Source organism: Cladophialophora immunda (assembly GCF_000835495.1).
Source record: "Cladophialophora immunda strain CBS 83496 unplaced genomic scaffold supercont1.7, whole genome shotgun sequence".
Classification (NCBI taxonomy): domain Eukaryota; kingdom Fungi; phylum Ascomycota; class Eurotiomycetes; order Chaetothyriales; family Herpotrichiellaceae; genus Cladophialophora; species Cladophialophora immunda.
In genome coordinates, this window is record NW_015622547.1 from 3,747,505 (window position 1) to 3,764,360 (window position 16,856).

Here is a 16,856-nt window from a genome sequence, read left to right on the forward strand (position 1 = left end):
TCGAGGGTCCGCCTCGTTGTGGTGCCAGACATGTCAGCCCCGGGTGCATATGACAAGATATGTGAAGAGACGCAGTTTGATTACATCATACACACAGCAGCACCGGTGCCTGATGGTGGTGGGACAGACTTTGATAGAGATTTCTTGGGGCCTGGTGCTCAAGGGTGACGAAGCTCTGCTTTCTGGGGCAATCTCATGTCGCTTGCTGACTCGCAACAGCAACCTCGAGCTGCTACGGGCAGCCCGGAAGTATTGCAAATCTCTCAAGCATTTTACCTACACCGGTAGTTTAGTGACTGTGTATGATGTCACAAAGCCATTAGACGGACGAGTGCTGAAAAGCACAGATTGGAATCCGGTACGTCGCAATTGGGAGGTCCAAGGCTGGAGGCAAAGCTGATGCGATGTCGGATCGATATAGGTTAGTGTCGAGGTTGCTCGGCAGTTGCAGCACCCCAGCGCCAGTTACATGATTTCCAAGACGTTGGCGGAAAAGGCTCTTTGGCGATTTGTTGAAAGTGAGAAACCATCATTCGGTGTGTCGGTTCTTTCAGTGTAAGCATGGAAAGTCGATTTACTCGGGGTGCGGTCATCCATTAATCAAGCAAAGGCCTTTGATCATCGGGCCACCACTGCAACACCTCCACCGGAATGCATCTGGCAAGAGTCAGTTCAACATGAGCGCCGACCTCTTCTACACTACATTCCTGAAGCCTTCCTCTGGCGCCGATGACGGCCCTTCGCGGCCACTGTACATCGGGTATATCGACGTCCGCGACCTTGCCGCGTTGCATGTTCAATCAATCATCAAAGGCGGGACCGAGAAGAGACGTTTGTTGCTAGCAAGTCCCGAGCCATTGCTTGCACAGATGGTGTTGAAAATCCTGGCTGACGAGTTCCCACAACTGGTGGATCGACTGTCTTCGGTACGAGCTGCAGCTATTGTGGCGAACAAGGAGCAGGATGCAGATCATCCGCTCAAGGTGGATGATTCCGAGGCCAAGCAACTGTTTGGTGACAAGATATACAGGCCGCTAAAGCAGACCGTTGTTGATACGGCAATGAGGCTGTTGGAGCTTGAATGAGCATCGATTACGTGGTGGTCGAAGATGCTAGTGGCTACCGCTGCTGATCTGCGAGGTTATAGTACCTTTGTGAGAAGGCTCGACGTGCCTACCCAGGCCCTTGCGTTACTTGCGAGGAAATATCCAATAGTGCTCAGTGCCTGGATATGTTGATAAGGCTGTGGGCCATGGAGAGACTCTAGCAGTCAGTCTGCCATAATGCCTCGTATTCTAGGGAGAGTTGTAGCTGTGGTGACAGCCTGGCCCCTGATAGGGCAACACGCAGTTGACGCTTCAATAGGAAAGTCTTCCGGAGCGCTTAAAGTCTTGGCGGAATCGGGCCACTAATCGTCTTTTCTTCAGTCCACCCCTAGATATATCTCCTTCGGGACCATGGCTTGCTTACACAACCTCAGATAGGGTCGGTGCAATGGTAGGTGCTGGAGAAGGGCTTCCGCTTCGCCCTTACCCACAGCATGAAGGAGCGGCTGGATGCTCCGCACAGCCACGGAGTCTGGCCGCCAGCGTGATCCAGGATTTGATTAGTGATACTCTTTGGCTGATGAGGCTGAATAAATGCATCCATCCCTGTCGGACGAAAATCCGGAGGCCAGGGACACTTACCATTTACGATAGTTTCTGTGTTCAGATTCAAGTGGAACATGAGACACGCTTGCTAAGTCCGTTTTGGTCCTCTAGAAACTCTGGGTGTTTTGAACTTTTGTTCTGAGGCCGTCAGTCCTCTGTGTGCACGGTTTCCGCTCGCTCTGCTACAGCAGGCAAGTGCAACACTGTCGAGTTGCAGTCAAGCGATGCGCCTTTCGACTTATCTGCGTCCAGGATGAACGGAGCCAATAGCAGTTCCGGCTTGCGGCAAGCACAGGCTCATTTGAGCATGCGGAAGGGCACCCGAAGCTGTTCTGAGTGTAAGGCTGTCCACCCGAGATTGGTGACTCAATGTTAGCATGTTCCGGAGTTCGGCTACATCGCCCAAACACCGATTAGACCGAGTTGGCTGATTTGAAGATGTGACCAGGTCGACGTCGGAAAACTAAATGCACCTACGGAGAAGGAAGGCGGACGAAATGCGACGAATGCTATGCTCGTGGTGCACCTTGCGTGGCCCAAGACAAAGGCCCTAAGGATGCGACAGGCATCGGTGCCACATTGACTAAAGCAGATGGCAACAACGACGGAGCTAAATACAGTCTGCGGGAACGAGTTGCCCGTTTGGAGGATTTTGTCGAAAACTATCTGAGCAGTGAGTCTACTACCGAGTCGCCGGACACAGGGAGAAATCGCAAACGACGCAACAGCGGAACTGCGTATACCGGTAATTTGGGCATACCGTGTACCTAAAGCCGACCAACATTGATTGACGAGGTATGACAGACTCAGCGCCGGACGGACGGGCACGCTCGTCCACCAATAGTCATCTCGAGGCGAACCCTATCCTCAGTCTATTCGACAATGATGTTATTACACGCATATGCGATGCAACGAAACCTTCTCTCATCAACTCCATATCTGGTACGGAACCATTAGGATTCCATCCCGCGCGATATGAGCTCTTGACACTCTTGCCTCATGAGCCTGACCTCAACACCTTGATCGATCTGAGCAAAGATTGGTGGAACTTGGCCCCTCACAGATTTCCAGAGCTATTCGACCGCGAAGAGACGACTACTGAGACCTGGAGGTCGGTGCTCAACCACAAATTAGGTCTTGCCAATCCTGCCGAGAGCGCCAAGGCTCTCCTTTGGACACTGATAAGTGCTGAACGACTGAGTGATGGCATCTTTCATGATGGTACTTTTCGAGACCCTACTGCCATAGCTACTTTGGAAAGCCGCATCCTGCCCGCCATCAACAGAGCTGTGGTTTTCGAGGACGATATCGCCACAACCTTACCCGGTATAGAATGTTTGGTACTCTTATCGAGGTATTTCTGCAACCAAGGCAAACTGCGGAAAGCCTGGCACCTCTGCCGACGAGCACTTGAATACGCCATCGACATCGGTCTTGACCGCGCCTCCCCTATCGATCAAAGTCCGATCGTGCCAGATCAAACCCGCCATCGACAAATAGAGGTATGGGAAGCAATGTGTTTCCAGGATCGATACCTCAGCATGGTCCTGGGGCTGCCTCACGGTGTGCGACATTCATACCTCGACTTACCAAAGAGAGGCTTAGACGCGACACCGAACACTTCGCAGCAAGTGAAATTCTTCTATGCCACAATGAGCTCCATCATGGGCCAGATCATTGATCGGAACCAGCAACCGCTAGACGACTCTGATTCCCTGCTTCGAACTCTGAAAATAGATCAAGAGCTGAAAGAGGTCATGGGCAACATGAACTATTTTCGGTGGGAGGCTGATTCGAGATCCTCGGACCCCTACATCCAGGAGGCTTTTGAGCGCATTGAAGCATATTTCCTCATGCATTTCATTCAGGCACTCCTCCACCTGCCGCTAATGCTGAAGTGTATCGGCAAGCGAGACAAAGGGGTGTGCCAGTATTCATATGCAGCCGCTACGAGAGCATCGCGCCAGGCTCTTGTCGCTTACAAATACCTCCGCATCGGCTTGCGGCTCGACCCATATTTATGCACCATGCTAGATTTCCAGGCCTTCACAATGGCCGTGTTGCTCATCTTGCATCTACTAGACCAGAAGACGGGAAGCAATGAAGAATCGGACAGGGAACATGCTTCCGATCGGCAGGACGAACGAGATTGGAAATCCATCGCCGACGTTGCCGATATCCTCCGACGAGAATCCAGGGATAACCGCAAGAGCGTCGTGGCTAAGCAAGCGGTGGTAGTTCTGGACGTATTGTTAGGTGCGAAAGGGAACAATATGGACGAACAGTTCGGCTCATGTCCTCAGTCCGGGTCCGATCGTGGAGAAGAGTGCCAGATCAAGATCGCCATTCCCTGTTTTGGAGAAATCACCGTTGCGCGAGGTATGAAGGGGCCCGGCCGCCTCTGCCTTGGTGCCTCTGCTAATACAGTGGATTTACCTCTTTACCCGACCGCTTCTTTTCTACCCCTGAGTGGGCGGGAAGAGGCAATTTTCGATCCGTCTAACATGGGTGCGATATCAGTGCCAATAAGTGACAGTGCGGCGCGCTTTGACGGGAATTGGAGCGTACTCGCGAGAAATGTGGCTTCGGCAGTCGCGGCCAATTCGAATTGAGTTGCGATGAGTTTAGAAACACTCCATTTGCTTGGTGACGGCCAGCAACCGGCTATCGAGCTTGCGCTTTAGCCTAGGGCCGGCAAACGCGAGCACAAGGTCCAACAAGGCCTGATCCACGAGTCCAGGAAACCGGCATTGTCATCCCTCTTATTACGGCGGCGATGGAATACCGAGTGCTGGCCTCCACCTTGTCAAATATTGCCGTTGTCCCCGACACCTCATTACGCGGTGATAGGATTTGCGTCTTCTATGGCTTTAGGACACCCTTCGTTCTTAGACCGAAGGCGGAGAACTTATTCCGCATGATAGGTGAAGCATATGTGCCTGGAATTATGAAAGGAGAAGCAAATGCAGTCTACTCAATATCACCCTTGGGCCCATTCAACTTGAATTAGGTATCACAGTGCGCTGGAGAACATCGCTGGCTCTGCCCGGCAGTCGATCAGGAATCGTGGACCCCTTGCAAGTCTAGCAAAGTAACTCCGATATCACTCGGCGAATGCATTGGAAGCACGAAGTGGCTTTGAGAGATCACTCAGACCAGTCACCAGAGTATCCGCGCACTAAGATGGGACTCTAGTAGTACAATCTGGAACCACTAGAACGGTAGAAGCTCAAGTCTGTGCCGGCATTTTGCTGCACTAGAGTGACGAACACAGTTTGGCCCAGCCGGCCTTGAAGATTTCTCAAGGTGATTAGAGGGCTGAAACACTACGGCGTTGACATGCAAGAGCGCATGTAACTCTGAGATCTAGTTCACATAAGGCGCAGGTCAACCCCAAGTGAAAGAGACAGGTATCGCCTTCAGCCATCATCAGTCCCGGGGGAGTTCTCCCTGCACATGCATCGGCAGTTCCCCGTTCGAGGCCTTGACCACGTCTTCGAACCTACAAACGGGTCCAAGACAACCCAAAATTAGCAAGATTGCTCCCTGGGTTAGGAGACTCCTGAGGACCAGCGCACGTCCTGCTCATAACGCGAAGGCAGGGGATCGTTCTTGTGTGGGAGGGGGGAAAACTCACGCGGACTGGAACATGATATACACCATCTCGTCGTTGTACACGTTGCGCGAGTACTCGGCCTCGTCGTGCGCGACCTTGATCGTCTGGGTGCCGCGGCCCGCGCACGCGGCATCGGCGAGCAGCTGGGCCTGGATGCAGCGGTCCATGGCGCCGAAGAGGAACGCGGCGCCGTCGACCGTCTTGGCCACCGTCAGGTGGCCGTGGTTCTGGAGGATCACGCCCTTGGTGTTGCCCAGCGCCGCGGCGATGTGGTGGCCCTCGTCCGCTTTCTGCTCGCGTTGAAGGGTGGACGGTTAGCTCGAGGCAAAAAGGATGGGTGGAGAATTTGTAGACAAACGGAAGGAAAAGGGTTTGAAATGGTGAGGGAAAATGAATGGCCCCGTCAAGAGGGGAATTTACGAGTCTTTCTTTCCACTGCGCGAGGGGGTCCAACGGGGAGATGCTTACAAAGGCGATCCCGCCGAAGCCAGAGTAGATGCCGTGGTCTTTGTAGAATCTGACGTGACACACCCTGATGTTAGCCGTATGCTTGGCTGATATTCCGATCTCCCTTGAGGCCGGGAGGGGAGAACCGGGTCCATGAGAGCCCGTTCCCACTCCGGTCCGGCTCTGCTACCCACTCTCTTTCCTCATTCTTTGAACGCCGGCCGGGATTGGCAACACTCACCGGCACGCATCCTGGTTGATAGGCTCCAAATAACAGCCCAGGGCGGAAAAAGCCTTGCTGGGCACGCTGTGGCAGTGCACGGCGGCGACGACGTCGGGCCGGGCCTCGTGGACGGCGCTGTGGATCACCCACCCGGCGGGGTTGACGCTGTGCATGTTGCCGCCCTCGACGACCTCGCCCTCGGGGTTCATCAGGACGAGGTCCGCGGGCGTCATGTGCGCGAACGACTTGCCGTGCGGGTTGATCCAGAAGTGGTCCGGCAGGATCGGGTCGCGCACCGTGACGTGGCCCCCCGCGCCCTCGTTGTTGTACCCCTGGGCCCCCAGCCAGCGCAGCGCCGCGGCGTGGTGCAGCTTGCGGAACGCCCGCTCGCTCTCCGGCGACTGGAACTTGGGGTACCGGATGCGCTTGACCGGCCGGGTGCCCGTCTCTTGGTACGCGCCGTACGTGAATTCCGGAGAGAAGTTGGGCGGGTCTTTCGGCGTGGTCATGTGTTGTTGGGCCGCCACCGCTGCTGGGGTTGTGCGGGACGTTGAGATTGCGCGAGTTGCCTGGCTTGTGGTCGAGTGTAGAAGCGAAGATGCTGTTGGCCTTACAAGGGTTCGGGAGATTGATCGAACTGTCGTGTGTCTGCCGATCGCTTTCATTGCGATCGAGGCGCCGGAAGCCATTTTGGCCATAACCGTGAAAGACTATCGTCAATCAGCACCGTAAAGAAAGGTGGGATTCTTTTGCTCCTTCTCGTGGTGATTTACGTATATACAGTCGTACGGCATAATTTACAACCCTAGATAGCGAAGTCCGAAGAGGAGTACGTGGTGTCGCCTTTGTCTCCGCAGACTTCGGGGTCGCTGATGTTGCGGGGAAATAGCACGAATGCCAGAGGGCGAATTCTCCAAAGATCGCCGGCCAAAGTCGGTCAGAAAGAGGTTATCCGAGGTCGCCATGGCTTGTAGTGATCGATCGACCGCCGCAAAAGGACCAAGATGTCAACAGCGCCAAAATCATTGGACGATACCTCCTGTCCATGGCCCCTTGCTGGTTCGATTGAAGCCTCGAAGCATAACGGGACAAGGGGTTCAGCCTCGTGGGTGGAGACATATGCCAAGCATCCCAGGTCGGAGGGACCATGGAGACGGAGGACAAAGCATCAGTCTCAACTACCAGATATGTGGGAGAAGAATCATCTGATGTGTCGAATAAGGATGCATTGCGAGTTCTCTGAGTGTCAGTCGGGAGTCCTGTCTCTATCGAAGATCTATACCAATACACGGATGATCTCTTCGCGAGTGAGATATCGAACCTCTAATCGTTTGGAACAGACACCATCTGTGATAGAGTAGATTTCTCTCGCTATCTCGCCGTCAACCTGATTTAATAGACCCGGATATTTCGACTTCTGCAGCGAAGTGATCGGTCGTCCTGAGCTGTTAGATTCATTGCATCCGACTTTGGCTAAGCTGGCTTCGTGTATCTGGTAGGTCACGGTGGCACGACTGGTAGAAGACATGTGCACCGATGCCAGCCTGGTTTGACAGGGAGCCATGCATTGCGGGACTCGCCAGCATGGGACTGGGCAGTATGTCTTTGGCCCAGGAATTCTCAAGGTCAGGTATTGACCGATGAACTCTTCTCTTTGATTGATTGCATTGCCATTTCCCGCCACCTTGCGGAACATGTGAACTTATTCATGTCCACTCTCTCGTCTCGTCGGGGGGGTCAGGGTTCAAATATGGCACCCTGGGAATCGATGCACAATGCTTTGGAGAGACTGCAGCGCCGCAGCAAACTACCCGAAGCTCAAGACATTGGGGGCCTTTTCTGCAAGAATTCTTCGAGTGAGGCTTGTGGAAAACCACTCACCAGGCATTCACGATGTCGCCGAGGGTCTTTTATTGAATCACACGGGCGTCTCGAAAGTGTCAGAGGCTTCCCCAAAAAGCATTGGACATGAATACCGGCAGTCCTCGGGCAAGTAATGTCTCCTTCAATTGCGCTGCTCTTTGTGAGGATTCGCCCTGTCCGTAATCAACTGGAGTCTGATGATGTCTCTCGAGGCCGGTGAACACGCTTGTCTGTCAGAGAATAGCTGGTGTACCTTGAGGACACAGCCTGCGGACATTTTGATGAAGATTGTGTAGCCTTCTCTGGTACAAGTCCAATCTTTAGCAGGCTGTGGCCTCGATCTGTATCTTGGCTTCAGTCTTAAGACAGGTTCCTCATCACAAATCTCCGACATGATCTGCGGTCTGTCTCTGATGCCACTACTTAGAGCGGATGAGAGTCATGGTCCGAAAACACCTGGAGCTCGTGGACTGAGGACATGAAGGCAGCATCCAAAACGCCGCCATGTCGCCCAAAACGTCGTATTGAACAACGTGGACAGGCGACTGGATTCGTCTAGCAATCAAAGAGCACAGAACTCTGCGTGAGGCCGTCATTATATTCAATTATTTTCTTCGTAATAGGCCGACAAGAACCGCCTTGAGAAGAGAAAATTCTCCTATCCATGCGCCACTGTCCCGCCGCGGCGTAAAAACTGGATTATCCAAAAGCGCTCAAAAACAACCAAAGGCCAGCACTGCTGAGGAGTGGAATCGTCAGATTGTCATCCCATCCCCATAGATCTATAAACTCGCTGACACTGGCGATAATCCCGGTGCAAATACTCATGACTGCGAGCGCAGCGTTACCGACAATGACTCCCTGATCCGGCTCCCAGCCTAGAAATTCCTTCACTTTTGCAGGGAGGGTCAGGCGGTTTTGGAACATGTATGGGTCGATAGGGTCGTCGGCGAACGGGCCGGTTCTTGGAGCCAGGTAGCCCCAGAAGAAGAGGGCGACGAGGACACCGATGAGGAAAGCGGCAAGGGAGCCTGCCAGAGACTTGCCTTTCCGCAGACGGATAGTATAACGTCCATACAGCCGACCAAAGGTGCTGGCGGCAGTATCGCACCAAGACAACAGAAGGATCGACATGACGCCGATATCTTTCGGAAAGAATCGCAACGCGACGTATGCGCCAACCAAATACCAAATAACGCCGTTGTATCCGTCCACCTCGGTCTCACGCATCAGAGCGCCCAGCACTGAGATGTAGAATCTATTAAATCGTTCAGAGTGGTGTCGGAGGACGTCGGTCGGAGCGATAATGGCAAGGGCACCCAGCAGCCATGGTGTTATAGCCCAGGTCTGCACACCTGTCATGTATAATCGTAAGGTGAAGAACCCAATCGAGACGTGCAGGACCTTCCGGGGGATTTCATGCTTGTGGATCAAAGTTCGGTAATGGCGGTGGAGCGGGATCAAACCGAGCGGTGAAGGGGAGCGAGAGAATTCTCGCCAGGATTTCTTGACTCGGTCGTAGGGTGAAAGATGGCCATTTGACTGTGGGTACGGGATCGTGCCATTTGTTAGAGGCTCTGATTTAGCGACTGGCTTTATCGAAGTCAGGCCGCTCATGCGTCTCCTCTTGCTGGCATTTGCCGAGCCGTTCATGTGGCGGGTGGTGGTGGTCAAGACGGGACTCCTGGAGCGCGCTCTGGCCCGTTTCTCCAAGCTCGAGTCGGAGCCAGAGCCATCCTTCTCTTCGTTTATGGGATCTGGTTGAGGGGACCGTTGGCGCTGGGCTTTGGCGGCCGATCGTGTGACGGGAGCGAAATAGGAGTCCTGGCGCTCGGAGGACTCGGAAGGGGTAGGGGAGGGCGAGATAACTCTCGGAGTGGGAGGGATAGGATATGGGTAGGACATCTGGAGGATTCCAGGCTGGCCGACGAGGTTCGAGGGTGGTAGGGAGGACGCCGGCGGGCAGCAGGAGTGAGATTGGAAATTTCTTCCAGCCTGCGCACCGGCAGCGACTGGAGAGAGAGGGAAGATTGTGGAGGACAGCGTCGAGCAAAGCAATCAAATTGGCCGCATAGTGAGGAAGAGGTGGGAGGGCCTGCGTTGCACAATATCTCTCCAACCTGGCCGTTAACCTGCAATCCGACGATGAGGCGGAAGGGCGGTGCGCATGGATGGGATCTTGTGCCCTGGATTTGGGATAAAGAAAACTGGATGTGGAAGGGGGGACATGATGGGGCACATGCCAGGATGCCAGGATGCCACGAACAAAGCAAGCCACTGTGTCCCGCTGATTGGGCTTGTGAAGCAGTGCATAAGCCACACTCTCCTCGTGGTTCCCAATTCCCAGGCGCCTCCAGGCGCCTCCAGCCACTGCCAGCCTAGCAATTGCTCGGCCCGGGCTGCCCAGGGCTCGCTTATCAAGGAACTCGGCGCAATCGTCATCCCGTTTGCCTTCAGCTACTTGTGCTGCTTGTGTTATCATGCCATCACTAAATACTCCTTTGGGCTTTAGTACGTAGTGCGGTACTCGGTACATATCATCACATCAGAGCATTCGCTGAAAGGCTTAGCTATCTCAATGACACTTGGTAATTTCTCTGTCTGCAAAATACGGCGACTCTTGGATTCACAGGCCTATCCACCACTTGAGATGATGGAGTATCCCGTATTGAGATAGGTGGACGACGAGCGCTGACTTCCACCAATCTCATCATACAAGGTACTCCGTATATGGTCTCTTTATATTTTATAAAGTCATACTGTCTCCCGCAATCGACCACAGGATTTGGAAAACAGGGCTTCCCGTTCGCTCAGCCGTACTTAAGCCAAATGCCGATCAGTTAGTACTACCGTGGGTGACCAGGTGGGAATCCTGATTGTTGATTGTTTTTGCTTTTTTTGGATCCCTTCCGAGGGAGTGTCAGCCGAACAGGGATCAGAAGCCTGTACCTGGGCTTGAGGTGGACAGTCCATTAAGAATTACTGCTGAGGCGGACCGAAGATCACCATGAGGCTATGAACTTGGACACATCTCCTGCACCGTCCTTGTGACACCGTGTGATGGGCAATCGTGAGTTCTTCCTGAATCTCATAATCCAAGATCACCTATCGCAATCCCTCTCCCCAGCACATGTGATGCAGACTCTATCCAGACTCTGGCTTCCTATGCTGAGATCCTTGATAACCGTCCTTGTACTTCGTCGTCAGGTAACGCATATCTTCGATTGCACTTCCATCGCCGTCAGCAAACGAATATATACGACTAATCGACATCATCTTACAGCTGTCTGAAATGCATGCCATCCAAATAGCAGGCAGAGGAAGTCCAGTTAAATCGAAGCCGGTAAAGGATCAAGCGATCCTCGAAATCCTCCGCGGGAGGTGAAGCCGGGAAGTGGTTTCGATATTCCTCGATATAGGAGCGATATATTCGATGGCGGGACAAGTTCCATGCTCCTAGTTCGTCTGAAACCGTCAGCAAGTTGGGGCCCCATATCGCGTGCGGTGTCCTACATTCATTATGGGCGTACATTCCACTAGCGTCGAAGATGACTGGCTTTCCAGTCGTCGCATCAACAGAGGTGTTGCCGTCCCACAAGTCTCCATGCACCATCCTGGGTTTGATATCTCTCCCTCCTGTTTCCAGAGGCCGTAAGAGCCGGGGAATCACCTTCCCTAGGACCACGTGGTGCAATTGCCGCATCTCCTCACCGTGGCCATGCATATCTTGTTCAAACTCGAACATGGCGTTCATCAACACGGTAAAGCACTTCTCCCAGGAGCTTGTCCAGGTATTCTGCTGGACACAAGCGCCCATGCTGGTGGGCACCGCGAATCCATACTTGCCAGTCGGAGAAGCTCCCTTGAGATGCATCTCGGCAATCCTCACAGGCAATACTCTCGTATCCGGCACGTCGCTAGTCATGCCGACGAATCTGGAGAGGAAGAAGTGGACATTGCCGTCGGTTGCGTACGTTCCAGCTGCAATTGGCACCGGGACAAGGTCCGGAACGGCCCGCGAGATTGCAAACATCGATGCATATTCCCCTTGGAGACTGATCTTCCCGACCGTGGTTTTGGTAATCTGGACTCACACCGTTAGAGGGAGGTATCCGGGCGGCTGGTAGACTTTACTTTGAGAAAGAAGTCTAGGGGGCTACCATCGGCTTGCACGGTTTGAATTGCTGCCGTCCTCGTCCAATAGGCGGATCCATGGGCAAAGATACCCTTGACCCTCGACCCTGGTGGGAAGTCTTCAAAGTCAAGATACGCTCGAGTCCTCGAAGAACAGGATACTCACTGGCCGCCACGTTAGGATCGACATATTGAATATAGCTTTCCGGAGGTAAATCCCTCAATCCAGCCACAATAGCGCGTGCTTTCGAAGTGGAGGTGACTCCAGTACTTCCAGGCAAGTGGGAAAGTTCGGGGATGCATGTTCGATTTTTATCAACTCTCGCAGTCATTATGCTGCTCCCTTGGACAACGATCTTCTGATAGCAAAACAATACACATTTCTAGTGTCTGAGAATATGCCTGGGAGGTACCATTCTAGCTGAATGACCAAGTCGATTGATCCGTGCACGACGTTTGTAGGGTTGCCCTGTCGACACGATCCCCGTTCCACCTGATGTTTTGGAATGTACCAAACATAGGAATATATGCAACTGCTGAAAACGTAGATTGAGTCTTTCTAAAGTCCCGAGACCTGAGCGCTGGCCACTTCATGCACATAGGGTGACAAAGCTAGTGCTGAATGGTGGCTATGCTATAGCTGGACCCCACCGAATTCATTCCTATAACTGTGTCTATCCGAGATGTCCTTGCCTAGAGTGAAGCCTTGCCGTTGGGGAACTTGCCTTCTATCCACTTTTGCAGTACTCGTGCGATGTCCAGGTTGTTCAATTCCAGCATTTGCATGTGCCCGTTGCCCCTGATCCCCAGTTCCTCAAGCCGGATAAAATCACACGAGACCCCGGCCTGTCGCAGAAACGCCACGGTAGCATGGTCGTATTCGGCATGGTAGCTGGCCTCGCCAACTTCCACCAGGACCGGTATGTGCTGGAGATTCTGGAGCTTGTGCACCACCCGCCCTTCACTCTGATCCTGCAACACGATCGGGGATCGACCATCTTGGGTCGCCGGAATGGTGACAAGGCGCAGCTCCGAAGGATCTGTTATCGGCGGCGAAAACACCAAGGGGACATCGGCCAGACCCCACCTCCGGGCCGGGGAGTCAGGGCGTGGATGAGACCCTAAAAAGGGTGGTCCATTCGGCTCGACAGCAATGATGGCTTTGACAAGGGCGGGACAAGAATCCGCGGCGAGCCATCCACCAAGAGCACCCTGCGAATGTATGATTAGGATGCTCTGGCGGCCGATCCGTTCGAGTAGAGCAGCTATTCCTGCCTTTTGAGCCTGCTGGTAGGTAACCAAGTCACTCATGCTGGGCAACGTGGAGGCGTAAAACTGGTCAAAGACTGGATCACCTCGCCGGCCTGTCTAACGCTCGGAGGTCAGCAGAAAAGGACACGAGGCATCGCTTTCAACGAGCGTTCGACTCACGCCGGGCCATTGGGTGTGCAAGCGCGCCTGCGGCCACTTTGCCGCTGCTTTCGGAGCGGTGAAATAGTCTTCTACAAAATTCGTGGGGTAATGGACGTGCTTCTGTACAAGAGACGGCGCCGATCTGCCTCTTGATGCCGTGTCTACCAGGTAGACCGTGTAGCCCTGGTCAAGAAAGTAGGAAGCCCAGCCCTTTCGACCGTCGGGTGTATGCAGCCAGTTCTAGCCTGATGTTAGCCTCTCACCCACGCTCGCCGCGAGAGAGATGTCCATACCAAACCACTTTGGCCACCTCCATGGACGAAGACTAGAGGGTATTCTCTCGTGGCTCCGCCTAGTGGCGTCAAGCATTCGACATAGGTCTGGTTTTTCATGATATGCCCGCCATAAGTCGGGCTTTTGTCCTCCTCGTAGACTCCCCCAACGTAGAAGTATTGCCTGTGACATGGCGTTTCCACCTTGTTATCGGTCGCAGCTGGCATCTTGATTTTGGTCGATCCTCCGACTATTCTTACTCTTAAGGGCCTGGTAACGATTGCAATCTAGCTGTTCCTATTGACGCGTGGTCGGAGTGTACAGAAACTCCAAGCTGGGGGAAGCAGATCAAGGCGTCGAAATATATGGGTTGATTGCGTGAGCCGGCGTGAGATGCTGACCTCGTTCAACGACCCGAGCCGACCATGGTGCATGACTGCCATCGGGACATAGGCAGGTCCTCGAAACCTCCTGCTCCAACCTTCATCCCTCGGCTTCTCCGATCGCGCTCTCCGTATCGCATTCTCCGGGCCAGGCTCTGCGAATGGCTACAGTGAAATGGAGTGGAGAAGGATGAGAATGTGCGGAGACCCCATATCTGACGGCTGCGGTAGTGCGATAGTTGATGCCGACAATGGCCTTCTCCAAAATCCATTTCCACATCTCAATGTTATGGCCTTTCTGTTGTTTTTATTTAGCCTTGACCCAAGAACAAGCTTTTTGAAACTGCGCTTGTCTAGCCTTTGTCTGACTTGGCAAGTCGCAAGGATTTCCACACGGCGGGACACTCATACGTCAATCCCCGAGACACAAAACCAGTCATACATCTAAGGCATCATGGTTTGATATGATCCTGGCCAACCACCACCTAGGATGAAGCCGACAGAGGCACCTAGCCAAGTGTGGTGCGTCCCAACTGGAAGATGGATTCAACCTCTCAGTCTATGTCGTTGCGTCGGCAAGGCTGAATGTTTCAGATCGGAAGCGGGGGGAGGTTGGCAAGAACAAAGACCTTGACTCCAAAAGTGGTCGTGGTCGATGACAGCGTCTTGAGACCGTCAACAAAGGGAAGTGATAGTATGAGGCAGTCCTCTGAAACGCCTTCTGTGAATGTGGCAGTGGCGCCTATTTAACAAGGTGAACAAGGGACATGCGAGCCAAGGCAGTGCAAACATACAACTACAACTGCCTTTGTTCCAATATAGTCCCCTTTTTCTCGGTCTCGTCGATTTTTCAAAGCTCATCTTTTTACAAGACACAGAATTGGGAATTCTCTCTCCAGCGTACCTCAGCAAGCATACAAAACCACCGTTACAATCGGCAAGTCCAGAAAATTAGCTCAGCGCCATACCCAACTTGCTTTTCCTCCAAGAAGGACAAGACTCAACATGTGTAACACCGTCATCCCCGGAAGATACTGCGAGTGCGGGAAGATCTTGGAAATTTTCACGAGCTACGTCGAGGAATGCGTCGTCATCACGCAGGACGCCGAGAAGCAACCGGGGGACTGCGGCGAGATGAACGAGATGCGAGTGCCGGTGGACTGGGAGACTTGCCCTGGAGGCTGTTCATCCTCCGGCAGCCCGGCCATGGAATCCACGCCTGGTCCCTCCCCGGAAGCCGACGACCACAGAATCAAGGCCGAGACATCTCGAGAGGACACCCCAGTGGCGACACCCGATTCTTCGACTTGCTCACACCAGAGCCCGGCGAGTACTCCAGTAGCTGAAGGCGAGAATCTTTCGGACGAGAACGAGAATGAGGCCGAAAGACCAGCAGTTTCTCCGGCGTTCACACCCCAAGACGTCCCGGACCTCCTGAGCAAGCTCATTCGTACGCTTGAGGGTATGTCGGTAGCTCTTCAGGATATCAAGAGCCAGGTGGACCATATTCAACGCACTCCCGGCGTCGGGGGCGGTGGAAACAGCAACCAGGGTGGAGGGCGTGTCATAGTCGTTGAGACTCCGACGAATATCGAGAATGTTGTGAAGCTCGTCTTACGCAGCCAGTACGCAGCAAAGGGCGAGTGAAGGGATCGGAAAGGAGATACGGATGGGGGAAAAGAAAGGCGTCTCTACCTGAGAACAGAGAAGGATTGAGGCCGTAAAGGTAGCAGACAGGACACTGCTAGACAGAGTCTATTGATCCAATTAGATCGCCCACGAAATCCAGTACAGAGCTGAGAATTTCTAAATTCCGACTGCGCAATTCCAATCTCTTCTCCATGGATAGTTGATCTGCAAGCAGTTTCTAATGCGAATCCGAAATACGAACTTTCACCAATAATATCCCAGTGCTCTTCGATGGTGTGATGTGACCTTTATCAGTCTTTTCTTGTGTCTCATCTCTCTTGTTTCGCCAGTACATCCCTCTTTCATTCAAAGCCCAGACGGCTACTATTCCGCCGAGACCGCTCAGCACGCCGGCTAGAGTAAAGAACCAGCCTCTCCCCACACCTTCGAAAAGCGGCTGCATGGCCGCCACTGCGGCAGCGCTCATTGCACACCTGATTGTGTTTCCGGCGGCAGCAGCAGTGCTGGGCATCTTCGGGAATCCATCAACAAGAAGCGTGTTGAAGCAGTTGACGATCCACGTGGCCAAAAACCCCATGGCAAATTGGAAAGCCAAGGGCACGGCCACATGGACGTGCTCTTGGATGGCCCAGCCGTACCCAGTGCTGATGCCTAGACTCGCGAGCAAGAGCCAGATACACCCTCTACTTCTCGCCCGCTCGATCGGGAACCCGACAAGGTCCTCTGCCTTGGCCTTGTCCACCACTAAGCCCGCTTGTCTCGCAACAAGTCGGTGGTTGTGGTCCATCGCCTTGCCGGTAATATACATACAGAAGATGACCCCTGCCGACCCAGGGAGATATGCTAGGCCAATCTGCAGCTCGTTGAAGTTGTAAGGGTGTCGCCCATATGTGTATGGGATGGATGCCTGTACCGTGTACCACAAGGCGTAGAGGGTCCCCACGAGCCACAAAACGAGTGCTGTATCAGGATACGCCATGATCCTGATCGACATGAGCGGGCTGCGGAATTTCACGCTTCTCGTTGGTGGCCTTGTGGGTTGTTCGTTGCTCTGGCCAGGCCGCAAACCCACTGGCTTCGTGAGGTCAATCAAGGGCCGATTCCATACCTGATCCTCAACCGATCCATTACCAACCACGGTTCTCGCGGTCTCGGGGAGAAACAGTCCAAGTGTAAGCACCATCAGGGCACCAAAAATCACC

The 16,856-nt window shown here is 53.5% G+C and overlaps 2 protein-coding genes and 1 non-coding gene across 3 annotated transcripts; 2 read left to right on the forward strand and 1 right to left on the reverse strand.

Annotated features, from left to right (window-relative positions):
• Positions 1-8,336: 8,336 nt before the first annotated feature.
• On the reverse strand, positions 8,337-10,004 carry PV07_11984 (uncharacterized protein). The gene has a single exon (XM_016399469.1). The coding sequence runs from the start codon at positions 9,704-9,706 to the stop codon at positions 8,501-8,503; it is 1,206 nt and encodes a 401-aa protein (XP_016244031.1). The 5' UTR covers positions 9,707-10,004; the 3' UTR covers positions 8,337-8,500.
• Positions 10,005-10,573: 569 nt separating this feature from the next.
• Positions 10,574-10,690, forward strand: PV07_11985. Its single transcript, XR_001622150.1, has one exon. It is a non-coding gene; the product is annotated as a 5S ribosomal RNA (ribosomal RNA).
• Positions 10,691-15,009: 4,319 nt separating this feature from the next.
• PV07_11986 (uncharacterized protein) lies at positions 15,010-15,651 on the forward strand (the record flags this gene model as incomplete). Its single annotated transcript, XM_016399470.1, has 1 exon — positions 15,010-15,651. The coding sequence occupies one exon, from the start codon at positions 15,010-15,012 to the stop codon at positions 15,649-15,651; it is 642 nt and encodes a 213-aa protein (XP_016244032.1).
• Positions 15,652-16,856: the final 1,205 nt, after the last annotated feature.

Bases quoted from the DNA above. Each gene is read 5' to 3' on its own strand.
- PV07_11984 (XM_016399469.1), bottom strand. From the start codon at position 9,706: ATGTCCTACCCATATCCTATCCCTCCCACTCCGAGAGTTATCTCGCCC.